At 37.6% G+C, this 18,656-nt stretch overlaps 1 protein-coding gene across 1 annotated transcript; it reads left to right on the forward strand.

Moving 5' to 3' along the window:
- The first annotated feature begins 1,126 nt into the window (after nt 1-1,126).
- LOC121385285 (cyclin-dependent kinase 2-like) lies at nt 1,127-16,702 on the forward strand. Its single transcript, XM_041515904.1, has 8 exons — nt 1,127-1,367; nt 2,273-2,350; nt 4,709-4,829; nt 7,442-7,612; nt 9,621-9,722; nt 12,250-12,319; nt 12,617-12,750; nt 13,919-16,702. The coding sequence occupies exons 1-8, from the start codon at nt 1,252-1,254 to the stop codon at nt 14,021-14,023; spliced, it is 897 nt and encodes a 298-aa protein (XP_041371838.1). The 5' UTR covers nt 1,127-1,251; the 3' UTR covers nt 14,024-16,702.
- The last annotated feature ends 1,954 nt before the right edge of the window (nt 16,703-18,656 follow it).

Raw genomic sequence — 18,656 nt, forward strand, 5'->3', positions numbered from 1 at the left:
TTTCTTGTTGCAGCCAGTACACCACGACTGGTATATCAAAGGCCGTCGGACGTGGTCTGTGCTATCTAGTCTATGGGATGGTGAATATAAAAGATCCCTTGCTACTGATGAAAAAAATGTAACAACTGGTATATCAACGGCCGCCATGTTATGTGCTATCCAGTCTGAGATGGTGAATATAAAAGATCCCTTGCTACTACATGTCTGAATTACCAAATGTTTGACATCTTATAATTAATAAAACAATGTGCTTTATAGCCCGAGTAGGCTACTCTGACTGTAAGAGAGCTACACGGACATTTGGACATAGCCCGAGTACTCTGACTGTAAGAGAGCTAGACGGACATTTGGACATAAACACGCTCATTACAATATGAGAGCGTATTTATGTCCAAATGTCCGTCTAGCTCTCTTACAGTCAGAGTACTCGGGCTAATTTGGACAGTTATATACGTCCAAATGTCCGTCTAGCTCTCTTACAGAGTACTCGGGATATGTGCTTTAGTGGTGTCGTGAAACAAAACAAACTATTAGCTAGATTGTTTTCAGTTTTGGGGTAACTAAATTGAACAAGGGGAGACAAAACCGAATAATTTCATAATTTTACAACCTAGACCAGGGCCGTAGCTAGGATTTTTTGTTTGGGGAAGCAGCTGAGTAGTTAATAGTTTAAAACTCCTTAAACAGTTAAGAAGAGAATTTTCTTTAAGTTTCTATAATGCTTTCCGGATTTTTTCTGTTTTTTTTGGCAGTTGCCCCCCCCCCTTGCCCCCCCCCCCCGCTAGCTACGGCCCTGTATACCCAGGTTCTTCTAAATTGTACTGAGTTGTCGTTAATCAGGAGAACGTTGTACAAGCTAAGCATAACACGGCGATAAATGACAAGTTTCTCAACAACAGTACGCTATTTTTCTATAGGCCTAAAGTAACGCAACCCAGACATTCCTTCCCTCCCTTTCCAATCGGATTACTTCGGTTAATTCCGTTCAAACTACGAAGTGTTCCGATTTTTCTGCCAGCCAAATGCTAAAACGCCTCCACCCGCTGGCCACCTGTCACCGCAACTTGACCTTTCGGTTCAACCAATCGGCTGAATGGATTATTGTGAGAACATGTGTTTGCGCGGGAAAACGCAGACGGAACAATAACAAATGCTTGGATGAAATAAGTTAACGGTTCTTCTAACAGTGAACAAAACCATATTATGACAACGCATTTGAAGCAGTAGTTTCCATTTCATTGCAAAAATAAGATGGAGAATTTCCAGAAGATCGAAAAGATTGGCGAAGGGACATACGGCGTGGTTTATAAAGCAAGAGACAAATTGACAAATCGTCTGGTTGCTTTGAAGAAAATTCGTTTGGATGCGTAAGCTACTTAATTCATCATCCCGTTTTAGCTTTTAGTCTATTTAAAAACATAATAATATTTTTAGCCTTGCAATTACAGAGTCGGCCGTGTTTTTTTTTTTTTTTCTACAGTCTACCTAATATTTATTTTATTAAAATGGCATGGTTGACCGTTCTATCGTCTACCAGCACTTGTTGATTCAGACAGTTACGTAATATATTATATTGGCACTTCGTGACAGGCGTGATGATGTTACGTAATGTTAAAGCAACTTTCTCGAGTTAACACTGATGTTAATGTGACTGATGTACGTTCCCATAGGATCCACGATATAGCTGATTTAGAATTAATTTTGTTATTTATTTAAAGGTGTTTAATAAACTGAAGTTACCATAGCCTACCCACTGATAATATCAGAGATTCCCACTCCCACCCAACCATTTACACACACATACCATAATGATAACCTAAAATATAATTTTATTGATAAAAAAAATCAGCAATTGTGGTAAGTAATTGGCCTATTCTCACTTTATTGGTAAGCAATTGTCCGGTGAGGTATTGTCCGTACTCCCTCGAGTTTGTTATGCATCCACGTTAACTGTTATTTTATTATTATTTTTTTAAATTATTTTTATTAAGAACTTACAATTTTTTTCCAAAACCCCTTTACTACACCACCCACTCCACAACACACATTACCCAGGCGCATCGGTACGCCCCTCCCCCAATAGATCTTGCTTTATGGTACTGTTTGCATTTAGTTATTGGAAATGACAGGTACAGTTGGGTATTAGGCCTAGTGTTAGTATGATTATATTAATAAGTTGGGAACATGTTTAATGCTTTTTTTTTTTTGCTTTTTTTTAAATTCAATTAATTTAATAATATTTTGTATTGCCAAATTGTTTTTCATTTTGCAGTGAATCTGAAGGTGTTCCAAGTACTGCCATTCGAGAAATATCACTCCTGAAGGAACTTGATCATCCCAATGTTGTCAAGTAATTACTGTAAATCAAGAAATGTCAGCGAGCATAACATTTTAGTGAATTTAGCAAAGCTATAGCCTACAAGAAACTATAATTATAATATTTCTTGACACTAAATTTAAAAGAAGTACAATAGGCTGTTCCAGGGTTCGAACTTAACGGTCGCCCGATTGCCCCTAGCGACTGAAAACGACGACGGGCGACTGAAAACCCACAGTAAGGTTGCCCGCCTGGCGACCCAATTTTTTTTTTTTTTTTTTAAATCAATAATTAATAAATAAATAAAAGTACAGCTATGTAGCCTACTTTGCACAATGAAAAAGTGTAGGTCTGCTTTTACATATAAACATATGCCCAATATAGGAATAGGTGTAAGGTAAGTTAAGTGGCATGTAAAATTGGGCACAAATTCATGTCGACAAGATTCAGCCCTGTTTATGTGTACACGTCATAGATCGTCTCCACTGAACATTATATTTTAGGTTTTTTTTTTTATTATTATTATTTCATTGAGTGGGGTGGGGGGAGGAAGGGTTGTGTCGGTTATACCAGTGCTCAACATTTGGTAACGCAATCTGTTGCAATATTGTTTTTTTTTTAGAAAATATTATTCAGGCAAGTGAAAATAGATTCGGGCAAGTGAAAGTGCTGTCACCACTTGCCCGGATGGCAACTCGAAAAAAAAGTTAAGTGCAGACACTGCTGTTCTCAACAACTTTTTTTTGGGTGATATTTTAGTTTTTTGTTTGTGATTAAATGACCACACAACAATAATTTTACATCAGGCACGGATGCAGGATTTCTGAAAAGGGAGGGGAGGTGGGTCCAAATGTGATGACTGATCTCTCCTTTTACATAGTGTGCCTCTTACAGCTGAACACATGCTCGAATTTACAAAGGGGGGATCCGGATCTGCTACTGTACGTGTTATTGATTAAACAACAATAGTTATTTTTCTACCAAATGTAATTTAATCAGCTAATTACATGTCAATTAAATTTTGTTTGGGGTGACAGTGTTTCTGCCGGAAAGACATTTTTGGGTATGGCGCTATGAAATTGAATATTTACAATGTGTGTGCTGAATGCAACCACAGTTGATAGTGTGGGGGCTCCCCAGAAAGAAAATGTTATGGTTAAGGTTAAGAAAATCATACAGTAATAATAAGAGTAATTAATTTTGTCAAACGGTCAACTTATAAAAAGTTTGTTTTGTTTAACGACACCACTGGAGCACATTAATTAATTAATCATCAGCTATTGAATTTCAAACATTTGGTAATTATGACTCGTAGTCATCAGAGGAAACCCGCTACACATTTTTCCTAATGCAGTAAGGGATCTTTTATATGCACTTTCCCACAGGCAGAAAAGCACATAACACAGCCTTTGTCCATTTGTGGTGCACTGGTTGGAACGAGAAAAACCCAATGAGCTGAATGGATCCACTGAGGTGGTTCGATCCTAAAACACAAGCACCTCAGGTGAGCACTCAACCGACTGAGCTAAATCCCGCTCAAACTTATTTTAAAAACAAATCTGCAAAAAGAATTTGGTATTGCGCCATACCCATTTTATCCTCTGGCAGAAACCCTAGGTGACAGTATGCTAAAAGTGGATATTTAGTAATTTTATTATAATTTTCAGATAATTTCTTTAATGTTTTTAAAATTGTGTAGCAAACTCCAACACTTGCAAAGAAAATCATGACGTGATACTGAACAAAATGAGATGGGGACATGTATTGTTTTAGCAGTACTCTCAGTGCAGAGCTCAAACTTAACGACGATACCGATGGCAATTGGTGTCACTGAGATGTATATTGCCATAGGTCGGGAGCATCACCGACGGCACAAAAGTGCCGTTGGTAAAGCTCCCCAATTATAGCAAAATGTTTACACCTGGTATACATTAGCTACCAGTATACAGGATTCTCACTGGACTTTCTCCATTGGGGGTCATTTGAGCTTTCTTGTGAAATTTGGGGACTCCCATAATAGGATTTTAAGTTAAAACTAAAAAAATAAGAGTCCTGTCCATATGTTCCATGCTTCAAAAGACACTTTTCGAGGGTCAGTGAGATCCCTGAGTATATAATATTAGTACACTTAAAATATGTCTACATATCCCAAAATAACCTTGCAGTCTTATTTATTTGCTGCAAAAGTCTTTTCGATTTTTTCAAATGCCATGAGCAGGTTTTAAATTGCCGTCGGTAGGTCATTTTACTCACAGCAATTTAGTTTTTAAATTGCTGTGAGACTGGGAGACAAAATCTAAAGTTCAAGCTCAGTACGTGTGTGAAGTATTGTGTTGCAGATTGCTTGACATGGGTTCGAGCTCTGTACATGTTTGAAGTATCGTGTTGCAGATTGCTTGACGTGGTGCACAGTGAGAAGAAGCTGTACCTGGTGTTTGAGTATCTCAACCAGGACCTGAAGAAGTACATGGACAGTGCTCCACCTGCTGGGCTGTCACTCGACTTGGTCAAGGTTCGTGATTTGCTGAGCAAAACTTTATTTATAGAGTCTGTAAGTTTGCTGCTGCTATACAATACAGGGCTTTTAGAATTTTTATAAAAGTTTACTAGCCATGGGATCATTTTTAATGATTTACGATTTCTGCTAATGTATACAATATACTGCTGGCTAATACAATGGCGTAGCCAGCAGGAGGCAGACGAGGTGCTTGCCTTGTCTGGAATTTCCCCAGATTTATTTTATTTTTTCCATGACACTGATATTCATTTTACAGGTCTGGGTTTGCCTTGGCGTTTTTTTTGTCTCTGGCTACGCCCCAGTAGTATATCCATTTTCAATGATTGGTAATGATTGGTATAATGCATTTTGTTGGTTAGAGTGTCTGTTAATGTTTGTAGTAACTCAAGCATCATTTTACTTCCCAGTATCATATATACATACAGAAATAGGTAGCATCCATAGTACAATGACTAGATATTTTGTGTAATTAATGTTTATTTTAAAATTTAATTAAGAAAAGAATTTAATTCTTTAATCACCATACAAGCCAGTGTTTTGCCAGAAAGAAATTTTTGCATATGGCGTTATGGAATTGCCTCTGCTGTCGCCACATAGGCTACTCTTTTACTACAGGCAGCAAGGGGTCTTTTATTTGCGCTTCCCACAGGCAGGATAGCACAAACCATGGCCTTTGTTGAACCAGTTATGGATCACTGGTCGGTGCAAGTGGTTTACACCTACCCATTGAGCCTTGCGGAGCACTCTCTTAGGGTTTGGAGTCGGTATCTGGATTAAAAATCCCATGCCTCGACTGGGATCCGAACCCAGTACCTACCAGCCTGTAGACCGATGGCTAACCACGACGCCACCGAGGCCGGTAAACCTGCCATAGACTACAAGGCATTTAATTCAGCGGAAATGTTATTACAATTAATAATTGGGTCATGCAGGGCTCACCCTGGATCAAAAATACCTGTAGCCAGAATATTAGCCAAATGGAATTTTTATTAGCCATATTGAAAAGGCTTTAGCCAAATTTGTTTTACGCAGTTAAATGCTTGTTGTGATATCTGTTTACAAAATACCTCGGCTAAGAATGCCGACTTCACAGTATACTCCATTTATTAAAAAAACCCCACAAACAAAAAACCTTTAATAAAATCTTTTTAAAATCCAGCTAACTTATTAAATGTCACCTCACAGTCTTACAAATTTATATCTAAAATTATCTAACAAATATGATTATTGTAAACTAATTTTATTCAGTGTACATTTAACTGCAATTTAAATACTGCATGTTCATTTCCGGCGATCTGCATGCATGCTCTCGACCATGGGTGCGAAATTAACAAAGACAAAGGAATAAACAAAAACTGCAGTTAGGTATTCATTGATGCGAACAACTATTGTTTTTCTACAAATTTACATCAAGATTTACTTTGCGTAATCGTATTGTTTAATGTCCGCAATGATGTCTCTTGATACGCAGGTGTGAGCCGACTCTGAAGCGTGACATATATTTGCGCCGAGAGTCCCTCAGTTCAGCCAACAAACGTTCTTCCTAACGTTCACAAACTATTTGATTGGTGTTCGTCGTGTCCATTTGGTTTAACGTGAAGCAAAGTTACAGATCTTCCAGACATTGCTGTCATACATGATGAATGCATGCTGTTAAAATTAATAACCATGATTATTAAAATAAGCAAACATTATAAGGCCTACTCTGTATTTTGCATGACACCGTTTCACGTTACCTGTCGCGAGATCGCTATTATGCTAATTGAATATTTGGTAGTATTATTGTTTGAGGTGTCGGATAGATTATGTAACCGTTTGTTCACATCAGAAGACAGAAAATGGCTTAGCCAAAATTTTAGCCACTTGCAAATTTTATTAGCCATTTTTTGTAAAAATTAGCCAATGGCTAATATGGCTACCGACAGCGCGAGCCCTGGTCATGGGGGGGGGGGGGGGGGGGTGGGCATGATTTAAATCAGTCGGTTAAGTGCTTGCTTGAGATGCTTGCGTCGCAGGATCGAACCATCTCAGTGGATCCATTCAACTGATTTAGTTTTTTCTCTCATTTCAACCAGTGCACCACAACTGGTCAAAGGCCGTGGTATGTGCTTTCCTGTCTGTGGGAAAGTGCATATATAAAAGATCCCTTGCTACATTAGCAAAAATGTAGCAGGTTTCCTCTGATGACTATTTTTCAGAATTACCAAATGTTTGACATCCAATAGCCGATGAATCAATGTGCTCTAGTGGTGTCATTAAACAAAACAAACTTTCAGGGATATGAGAGCTACATTGAAAGGCTTAAATGCACTTTTCCATTTCTTTCACACACCCCCCCCCCCCCCCCCCCCAACAACCCCAAAAAACCCCAAAACACAACCCCGATGGACCTTTTGGCCGACGGAGAGGGCCACGTACAAGAGTTAGATCGCAAGTAGTATCCTTGGCTGGATTCCGTCAGCTTTGCTGTGATTGGCCAGTTTTGTCCAATCAAGGATATGCTGTTTGAAAGCCTTTGTTCGACTTGTGAAGAAAGTAACCTTTTTTGTTCTAGCCCCTCTCACATCCCTGAATTTTAATAATCGGTCAAATTCTAATGCTTTCAGAGCTACCTGTACCAGCTGCTGCAGGGCATTGGTTACTGCCACGCCCACAGAGTTCTTCACAGAGACTTGAAACCTCAGAACCTGTTGATAGACGTGGATGGCAATATCAAGCTAGCGGATTTCGGTTTGGCCAGGGCGTTCGGTGTTCCAGTTAGAACTTACACACATGAGGTAAGTGGAAATAAATATTCAGGGCTCCCCGTGCCCATAGCCAAGTTAGCCAATTGCAAGTCTTTAAACATAATGGCTCCAACAGGTAGTATTCGGCTAATAAAAAAGAAAGAAATGTTTTATTTAATGACGCACTGAACACATTTTTATTTACGGTTATATGGCGTCAGACATATGGTTACAGACCATACAGATATTGAGAGAGGAAACCTGCTGTCGCCACTTCATGGACTACTCTTCGATTAGCAGCAAGGGATCTTTTATATGCACCATCCCACATACAGGGTAGTACACACCACAGCATTTGATATACCAGTCTTGGTACACTGGCTGGAACAAGAAATAGCGCAAATGGAGCCACTGACGGGGATCGACCACGCATCGAGCGAGCACTGTACCACTGGGCTACACCTCGCCCCTATTTGGCTAATAAACTTTTGTTTAAATTAGCCACTTTTGAATAATTTTCCAGGAAATACTCTACATATTTGAAAATTGACTAAAACAAAATTATTGCAAGTGTGAGCCATGCATATTGGCAGGATTTAAACAAATATCTATTTCTTCATGATTTGCTGTGCAGGTTTCAGAGATTACTTCACAATTATAAAATGTTAATGAGTAGTTGCTAATCAGGTTTTATGTATGTTATGATAATTCTGCAGTTTGAACAGACTTTCGGCAAGACAAAAGTACCATTTCATCAGCTAGATTAGGGCCTGTCTCTTTCCACCCATGTACAAATCTACGGCCCACTTTCTGTTAACGCGATTACATACTAGGGCCTCCACGAGTCCAAAATATTGGACTGGAGTACTCGAAGGTCAAACTCGACCCAGACCCGAGTACCCGACACTTACACCAGATGATGATGAGATTAAGGAATAAAGTAAAATAGCATTCTGCATCTTAATTTAGCACGGAATATGGATGCCATTGTATTGCATTTAGAAATGCTGTGACGGACGGACGGCCAGTTCAAACAGAAACTAGTGCATGATCATGTAATGATTGTGTAACTTATATTGTTGATTATCTACTGCTGAAATTATTGTCCTACATTGTCCATTGTATTGTAATTGCTCATTGTAATCCATCTTATACGGGTACTCGACCCGTGCCCGAGTACTTGTGGAGACCCTATTACGTACACATGAATTTATTGATTTAGTAGATAATCACAGTACCTTTTCCATGCACTTAGTGACATCATAACACATAGTGTTTGCTAGCATCTTAATTTTAAGTATTTTTAGATGTCTAATTTTGGATGGTATTCTGCTTGCGAAAATGCAGCTATTTCCATGCAAAGAAACATGCACAATAAATTTGCTTATATTTGCATTAATGGAAATCTAAGGCCCACTTTATGTTATTTATGTATTGCACATGAGTTTATTGATTTAGTACCTAATCACAGTACCTTTTCCATATACACATTTCCATGCACTTGATGATGTCAGTGATGAAACGTAGCCCAGTGGTACAGCGCTTGCTTGATGCGCGGTCAATTTGGGATCGATCCCCGTCAGTGGGCCCATTGGACTATTTCTCACTCCAGCCAGTGCACCACGACTGGTACATCAAAGATTGTATGTGCCATCCTGTCTATGGGATGGTGCATATAAAAGATCTTTTGCTGCTAATAAAAAAAGAGTAGCCCATGTACTGGCGACAGCGGGTTTGCTCCCTCAATATCTGTGTGGTCCTTAACTATATGTTGGACGCCATATAACCATAAATAGAATGTGTTGAGTACGTCGTTAAATAAATAATTGCCTTTCCTTGATGATGTTATAACGCATAGTGTTTGCTAGCTTCGTAAAAGTATTTTTGATATCTTAATTTTGTATAGTATTTGCTTGCGAAAACACAGATATTTCCATACACGGAAACATGCACAATAAATAAGTGTAGATTTGCGTTAATGGAAAGTCGGTCTAAGAGACATATTGTTTGGGCTTTTTTACCATCTCTGTTCTCATATTGTTTTCCGTAATTTCCACAGGTTGTCACACTTTGGTATAGAGCACCAGAAATACTCCTGGGAAGCCGCTTTTATTCCACGCCAGTTGATGTCTGGAGTTTGGGTTGTATTTTTTCAGAAATGGTAAGGTTTAACATGTGTAATACCCAACATATTTCTTTTATGCCTCTCCCACAGAATTGTGTAGAAAGCATATTGTCTTAAATATTGCTTTTTTGGGAGAAAATTGACGATAAATAGAGGATAATAAACAAGTTACTAGTTATCGAATTTATGTCCCGAGTGAAAATGTTTCACTTGTCCAGAGTATGACAAATATTTTGAAAAGTCACTAGCCACAGGGCTAGTGGGTTTGTGAAAACCACTAGTCCACCAAGATAAAGCACTAGCCCAAATTCCTGATCAATTATAACTGGACTTTTATGTCATTTTTTAACATTACACATTTACGAGTATAACAGTAAAATAAAACAAACACTTAAATCAGTTTTTTGTCGTGTCGTACATTTGGTCTTTTGTCAAGTGTGATCCATCATCATTGTCCCGTTTTCGCTTTTTGCAAATAATTGAGAAAACCAACCAATCAAACACGCATGTCATTGGACTTATTTCCTGTGCCAGAAACTTGAAAGGGAAAGGTAAACAATGCATGCTGTAACTGTGATGATGTAGAGATAGCATGTTACTGTAGTTTGCAGACCTAGCTCAAGTGGATTATTATTATATACTGACTGCGTTGTTGATATTATTCGATGACAAACGTCACAATCAAATTTATTAAACGAAATTTCAGATGAGAGAGAAAAAAAAAACCACGATTGAGCGGTAAGGAGAGGGGGTTTTGCGTTTTTTACTAGCCTGAACTTAAAAACCACTAGCCACGGGCCTCTGGCTAGCGGATTTGTCGAACTCTGACTTGTCACAAGCTTTCGGCCAAGTAAAAAAAAATGTTTTGTTCCTGTTACATGCCAAAAACAAATGGGGTAGGTAGGGAATTTTTCCCCATTTTCGAGCTAATATTTCCTGAATACTATAGCAGATTAATATATTAAAAGCTCTTTCTTTGTGTTAAAGTGCAACTGACAATACATACTCTAATGAGAATCATTAATTATTTTCTATAAAAAAACCCCATGACGAAACCTAGTCCAACCACAATTGGTATTAATGTAAATACCACCCAAGTCTAATACTACACGGTAAGGTTATAAACTACGATAACACTAAAATAACACTATAATTTGTTCATAGGAAAAAAGTTTTAATATCAAAGGTCTGATCCACAACATGGTTACACCCCCTCACAACTACAGCAGCAACACTGATCTTCCCGGCCTATTTCATTGCCAGTATTGCAGTAACAAAATGTACATCATGAACACAACGAAGATGTCAATAAAAATTTACAAAAAGATCTCCAATACTAACTATCCTCATAGCAGAGATATCAAAAGAAAACAACTATTTTCAGGAAAACAGTTTCCCTTTTGGTCGTCCATAAGGACACTGCACAGTATCTTTGCACTGTTGACAAAGAGGTAAAACAGGTTTTTATTTTTGCTTTTAAAGGTCTGATCCACAACAATTATTTGATTTGAATGAGCACATTTTTGACATTCTACTGTGTAAATTTGGAAGACGCCATTGACACCACATGCTCTCAGACGTGTTCTCGTACTCATTTGGAACTACTCAGAACTTGTGAATCCAATCGGAACACCTCGTCACATTCTGATACGCTTATATTTCGTGGAAATGTACGAGGAGTTCCGAATGGCTCTCGGAAGCTTTTCATTTGGAACTCTTCAGAAGTAAAATTGTGCGAAGTGTCGACGAAAATTAGAATTGATATTAATGGATTATTAAATAAAACAGGTGGGGGAAAAGGTTAAAAGAAGTTTAGGGTCGGCACCAAAAATATAGGGACAGTCGGGTAACCGGAACCAAACCATTTTTTTTACTACGCCTTAGCAAGTGACAAATGAATTTCTTTTCACAAGATGCATATCTGTCAGTCATGAAGATTTTGCATGTATGTTTATTTACATATTTTAGGTTAGACAGAAAACAAAATATATTAAGTTGTTTAATGGACATCACTCGAGCACATTGATTACTTTAATCATCAACTATTACTGTCAAACATTTGGTAATTCAGAGGACACCTGCTACATTTTTTCTGGAGTAGTAAGGGGTCTTTTATGTGCACAATCCCACAGACAGGACATACTGCAGCCTTTGATACAACAGTTGTGAGGTTTTAGTCGGAATGGGGAAAATGTGTCCAATGAGGAAGTTCGATCCTAAACCGAGGCACCCCAGACGACAACTTCAGCTAACTGTTCTGAGTAATGTTTATGTTGATATAAATTCTCCGAACAGTAGGTCTATTGCCTAAATTAATTTTAGCTAGAACATTTCCATTATGGTTAATATAAATCCTGAGAGACTTTGAAAACCTTGCATACAGAATTTTATAGCATTTTATTGTCTAATAAATGATTGGTACTCCAATTAAGATTTGTCTTCTAATTTGCCATGTGACAGCTTTAGGAACGATTTCATTACTACTACCGATTTGAATTTTATTTGATTACTTTTTTCTGTTTCTTGTTATGTCAGAATAAAAACAAAACACAATTTCTTTCAGATTACACGAAGAGCTCTTTTCCCGGGAGATTCAGAAATCGATCAGCTGTTCAGAATTTTTAGAACTTTAGGTAATGTTTATTAAAGTAATTTTTTGAAAATGAATTATCAGAGTTAAGTCCTGTTTTAACTTAGTCTGTGATGTTCCCCCTTTTATGAAGTGATCTTAATGCTAAGTAGTTAGGGACCCCATTAGGTGATTTTAGTGCTAAGAACCAGGGACCCTGTTTTACGAAGCGATCTTAGCACTAAGACCACTTAAGTGCATATGGTAACTATGCACTAAGCACTATGATCTTGGCGCTAAGATCGTTTTGTAAAATGGGATCCATGATTTTTTATGAAAACATAGACTGCTTGTTTTTCAGGAACCCCTGATGAGACTGTGTGGCCAGGAGTTTCACAGTTACCAGACTTTAAATCAACATTTCCAAGATGGCCGCAGCGAAATGTTGGATGTGTCGTACCTATTCTGTGTGAAGAGGGAATTGATTTGATAACAGTGAGTCAATACACCTTTGTGTTTTCATAATCATACTTGTATCTGAGATCCATATCTATATATATATGTGTATTTATATATATGCATTTATCCTGTAACTTACCCATGATATCTATGTCATAAACAACATTAATGTTTACCTTGTTCAATTTAGAAATAAAATGTATAATGTAACTTCGGAAAACCTCAGGCTCATAAACAAAATCTTTCTACGAAACATAGCGTAGCGGAATGTGACGAGTTGTTCCGATTGCACCTACAAATACATTTAGGTGGCCGAGGTTTTCCGAATACATAATCAAAACCGGCCAAGGGATTCTGAATACTTCTAGACTGTTCGATAGACTGGGGAAGTGGTCGCTATTATGTCCTATATGGGTTTGGTTGCACAGATACTAATAAGAAATCAGTTGAAAACAATAAATAAAAAATAACTTTCCGATCTCTTACAAACATTAGGTTTTGACTTGCTCGACGCTATTTTGACTCGCCATGGCGATCAGGCGACCGTAAAGTGCAACCCTGATAGATAGATATATATATATATATATATTCTTTGTTGATAATCTCAGTGTAACCTATGGAGTGGTGGCACAAATTAATTATCTTTGAGGTCCGTTATTGTATAGTTAAAATGTTTTGTGTCGTTAACTAAAACATTTCCTTATTTCTTTGTTTTCTAAAACTTATTGATTGACACAATGCTCTTCACTGATTATAATCAGTCTGCCAGGAAAGGCGAGTGATTGCTCCCACTCTCCTCCTCACCTGGAAAGTTTTAGGAGAGTTACAAATCACCATAAGCTTGGCACATACCTACCGATTATGTCACTCGGCAGTCATGTCAGTGTTAATCGGTAGGTATGTGCAGGGCAAAGACGCGGCTGTTGCGTCTAATCTCCAGTATTGACCCGATTAGACGGTCACATCAGCTGGTGTGTGCAGGTGCACATTTTCAGACTACTGCCAAATCAACAGTTGAGTCAGCGTGAATCGGTAGGTGTGTGCCAAGCATTACCATAAAATATTTAATGTATTTTATTTGAACTTTTGTGATTGCTCGCCTAGCAACATTTCTGGACTGATCTACAGCTTGCCTTGATTTTGGTCATGACAAATATAATAATGTTAAAGTTATTTTTTATTATTATTTTTTTTTTTTCTCCAGAAAATGCTAGCATATGAACCCAGCAAGAGAATCTCAGCAAAAGCTGCCTTGACTCATCCTTACTTCGCAGGAGTGGCGCTGCAGAAGCCGATACTGATCAAATAAGGGAACTGGAAAATCCTCTAAAAGCGGTGTTCTCATTATGCGATTTGTTGTGAGAAATAGGACATGTTCTAATCGGTACGACTCCGACACGACTTAGGTGTTCTCACAGTACGATTCGATCGCATGCGACAAATCGGTGCGACTAATCGCACAATGAGAAGGCTGCCAAAGGAATGTTTTTGCATTGTTGTGAAGAGAGCTCAGAATATGCTGCATTTATCATTGTAATCAAAAGTTACATTTGTTGTTGTAATCAAAATTTACAACATTTATCATTATTATAATCGAAATTTGCAACATTTAGATTTCTTCTCATAAAGCTGTCCCAACATTTAGGATTGTGATAAAATCTGCTTCAGAAAAAACCTTGAAATGGGTTGCAATGGATTCTTTTCTCTGTGAACTTAAGATTTTGATGGTGCTGTAACAATGGAAACTAACATATGTATTTTGTATGTTGAGAGAGAAAGAGAGAATGAATGACTTCTATATGAGTGGCTAACTTTGCTACATACTCTTTGCCCAGGGTTTCTGCCAGAGGATAAAACGGGTATGGTGCCATACCCAAATTTTTATTTTTTTTAAGTTAACATTTTGACAAAATTAATGACTTATCATTAGTGTATGATTTTCTTAATAGTAAATCTAAATGTAACCCATTTTCTTTGTGGGGGAGGCCCCCCATACCCCATACCCCCTGTTGATTGTGATTGCATTCAATTTCATATCGCCATACCCAAAAATTTCTTTCTGGAAGAAACGCAGTTGCCGTATGAGCTAAACTGCAATTTTATTATTTCGAAATTTGTCCTTAGCACACACACACACACATATACACTCACACACACACACACACACAATTTTAAAACCCACTTTACATAGTTTTATTCCATCAGGATCTACGTGGTGCAGTTCTGTATAAAGACCAACATAGAGCCATTGCTTATGCTAGTCTGGGATTAAACAAGGCCGAGAAGAAGTATCCTGTGCTTTGGCATTAACGCAGTGTTTGACAAATATTGGAGAAAGTCACTAGCCCTCACAGAAGCTTTGGCTAGCCAGGGCCGTAGCTAGGATTTTTTATTTTGGGGGGCAACTGAGTAGTTAATAGGGTCTAAAACTTCTTGAATGGTTAAGAAGAGAAATTGTTTTCAAGTTTCTATAATTTTTTCTAGATTTTTCTGTCCCCCCTGCTAGCTACGGCCCTGCTAGTGGCCCATGTTTTAAAGTAATACAGTGGATAATTTCCACTAGCCCAGACTAAAAATTCACTAGCCAGAACTGAGGCCTAGTGGATTGGTCAAACCCTGATTAAAGTAGATATGCTTGGCATTTAGGGATCTTTCATTTTAGGATTCTGCTGAAATCATTTAAAAAAAAGAAGAAGGATATAATGTTTTTACTTTTGGATTCCATCTCATAATTATATGCTTCCGGTCCAAAATCCGAAAATGTGGAAGCACACAATCCTGCTACATTTGTAGCCCAGTAGACATTCCTTTCATTTGTGTTAAAATTTGTGACGTTTCAACAATCAATTATAATCGAAACTTGATCGGTTTGGCTCTACCGATATGATGATCGATTATAAAAATCCATAATCGATTGTGTGGGAAAATGTTAACTATAACAGTTCTTCCAATTTAGATTATAGAATATATTGTAAATATGATTGGGTTTGGGTTTGTTTTGATGTGTATCTCAAGAAAAAATATATTAAATAGTTATACGGTAAAATTAGTAATTTGAAGCGTGAACACAAGAGGTGCGTGGTCCTTATTTGTATTTTATTAGCCAAATACCAAATGTTGTAGCCAGTTTGTATAAAAATTATCAATTGACTAATTGGAGACAATAGTCCGTGAGTCACCTAGTAAAAACAATCACTCTGCGTTGTTAAAGGGACATTCTCATTATGCGACTAGTAGCAAGAACTGTAGTAAACTTATATTGTGCGAAGATGTTACGTCGAAATATTCGATGACGTCAAACAAACCTAGTCACTTTTATTTAAAACATTTTGTGGGAAATATAAGTACATACAAATTTTCCATAGAAATAATAAACAAAAATGCATGTACAAAACGTACTAATGGTATTATTTAATTAAAAAGTTTTTACCCATTTTGGACAATAATAAATTTTATAGACCCATGAAATCTGGACATTCTGACATTTGCATACAAAACATAAAACCACGAAGTGACAAAACTCTTGATTGTTGTTCTCTAAGGTGAGTTGATTTGCTAAGATCTTGCGATTTGTAGTAAGGAATTATTACGACTCCGACACGTGTCGTATAAGACTGATGTTGTTACGATTTAGATATTCTCACAGTTCGATTCAATCAGATGCTACAAGTCGGTGCGACTAGTTACATGTATATAATGAGAATGCCCTTTATAAGATTATTCTGTGAAAAGGTAGTCTACAGCTATTATTGGTGTTTCGTAGAACCAAAAATATTTAATTTGAGCTTGGACAAAGCTTTACTTTTGTTATTATTTGTATACATAGATATGTGATATGTGTGTCTTGTACAAAGGCAAATATGTTTGTTTTGTTATTTATTATTTTTATGCTATTTTACATGCTTCATGTACCTGCAGTTGATTTTCTGTGTCCACTATTTCTGATCTGTAATCCATACTGTATAAACATGGTACATGATACATTAAACTGGTGTTTTAAATTTATTTTTAAGATACAAATACCAGTGATGAAAATATTTATAGGATATTAAACGAGCTTCTATTTCGTATCATGTTTATGTCCAGAGTGAAATAATTTTCAATTGTCACAAGCTTTAGCGAGTGACAATGAAAATTATTTCATGAGGGACATAAACATGATACGAAATGGTAGCGAGTTTAATATCCTATTTATTACCCATAACTGATCTTAATTTATATCACTCATCTCGTTTCGTTGACGTTCGGATCCTGTAAGGTTGTAGTGTGCCATTCGATGACGTCACGAAGTGTTACGTCCCACTTGGCATTCTAGTGGGATGTATCATTTTGATATGTACCAAGATATTTGTCACCATATGGGTAATAATTAGATTTCTGGAATTCCAGATTCCACAGGCATTGGAAGCAAGGTGGATGGAGTGGGGTTTGCAGGGGGCACTGTCCCCCCCCCCCCCCCCCCCCCATCTCTGAAGATAATGCATTGACCCTGACATTAATATAGATTACAGCAACCCATGCCCCACTCATGAATTTCGAAACAACCTGTCCTCCTTTGATAAAATTCACAATATTAATGTCCTAGCTTAGTTAGTAGAGCGCTTGGCTGAGATACTTGGGGTTGCAGGATCAAACCAGATTGGTGGATGCATTCTCTGAATGTTTTTTTTCCTCCACCCCATCCCCATCTCATGACTGATATATCCAAGAACATACTGTCCTGTCTATGGGAAAGTGCACATAAAGGATTCTTTGCTGCTACCGGTAATGGGGGAAAATGTAGCAGTTTTCATCTTATACTGGTTGACATCCAACAGCCGAAAAAAACAAAAACATAACCAATGTGCTCTAGTGGTGGTGTTAAACAAAAACAAACTTTTAACTTCCTTTGATAAAAATTCACCATAATGCCCCATTTCTCAAGACCCTGCTGGGTTTTTTATGTTTTAATTTTTTTTTGTCCACCACATGTTCATCTCTGGTATACCATTTCACGGATATTAAAGAGACGGTTCCAAGTTTGCTAAAAAAAGAGAAGCATTTTGTGGTATTACAAACAGCAGGATTACCAGGATTACCAAAAAACACTTCAGGTGAATGGAAATGTATATTCTAAATAATAAAATGTAAGTAAAGTTCAATTTTATTTGTGAGTAAATGGGTCTAATAGCGAAAAACAACGGCGTAATGGTTAACAACTAGGACGTGTCCCTTTAATGACGCACTCAACACATTTTATTTACGGTTATATGGCAAGAAACATGGTTATGGACCACACAGATACTGAGAGAAAACCTGCTGTCGCCACTTCATGGGCTACTCTTTTTCAATTAGCAGCATACTTTTATATGCACCATCCCACAGACAGGGTAGTACATACCACAGAATTTGATGTACCAGTCGTAGTGCACTGGCTGGAATGAGAAATAGCCCAATGGGCCCACCAACGAGGATCGATCCCAACATTTTGAATGCATGAATGAATGTTTAACGACACCCCAGCACGAAAAATACATCGGCTATTGGGTGTCAAACTATGGCAAATGGAACAAAATTTGATGATCAACAGCAATATAAAAATTCTAAATTTAAATTAAAAAAAAAACAGTGTAAAGAACTGTACAAAAATACAAATATCACGGATAGATACGGACTTTTACTCAAAACTTCAATTTTGTGCTGTATTGGCCATTCTCGAAGAGAATGTTACACCCCTGCACCACGGTGAGGTTACAGCATGCACAGGGGCAACATTTTGAAGACAAAATCTAATGGCTAACCTCCCTCCCTGTCTGTCTCTCTCTCTCTCTCTCTCTCTCTCTCTCTCTCTCTCTCTCTCTCTCTCTCTCTCTCTCTCTCTCTCTCTCTCACACACATGGAAAACTAACACAAGTTTTAAACTCCTACTTTGTGTTCCCCTAAGGTTCTATTAAACACAGGCC

Source organism: Gigantopelta aegis, chromosome 11 (assembly GCF_016097555.1).
Source record: "Gigantopelta aegis isolate Gae_Host chromosome 11, Gae_host_genome, whole genome shotgun sequence".
Lineage (NCBI taxonomy): Eukaryota > Metazoa > Mollusca > Gastropoda > Neomphalida > Peltospiridae > Gigantopelta > Gigantopelta aegis.

Excerpts from the sequence above, each read along its gene's own strand:
- LOC121385285 (XM_041515904.1), top strand. The coding sequence starts at position 1,252 with ATGGAGAATTTCCAGAAGATCGAAAAGATTGGCGAAGGGACATACGGC. Across the intron at positions 12,320-12,616 it reads CAGAATTTTTAGAACTTTAG|GAACCCCTGATGAGACTGTG; the intron begins GTAATGTTTATT and ends CTTGTTTTTCAG. Across the intron at positions 12,751-13,918 it reads AGGGAATTGATTTGATAACA|AAAATGCTAGCATATGAACC; the intron begins GTGAGTCAATAC and ends TTTTTTCTCCAG.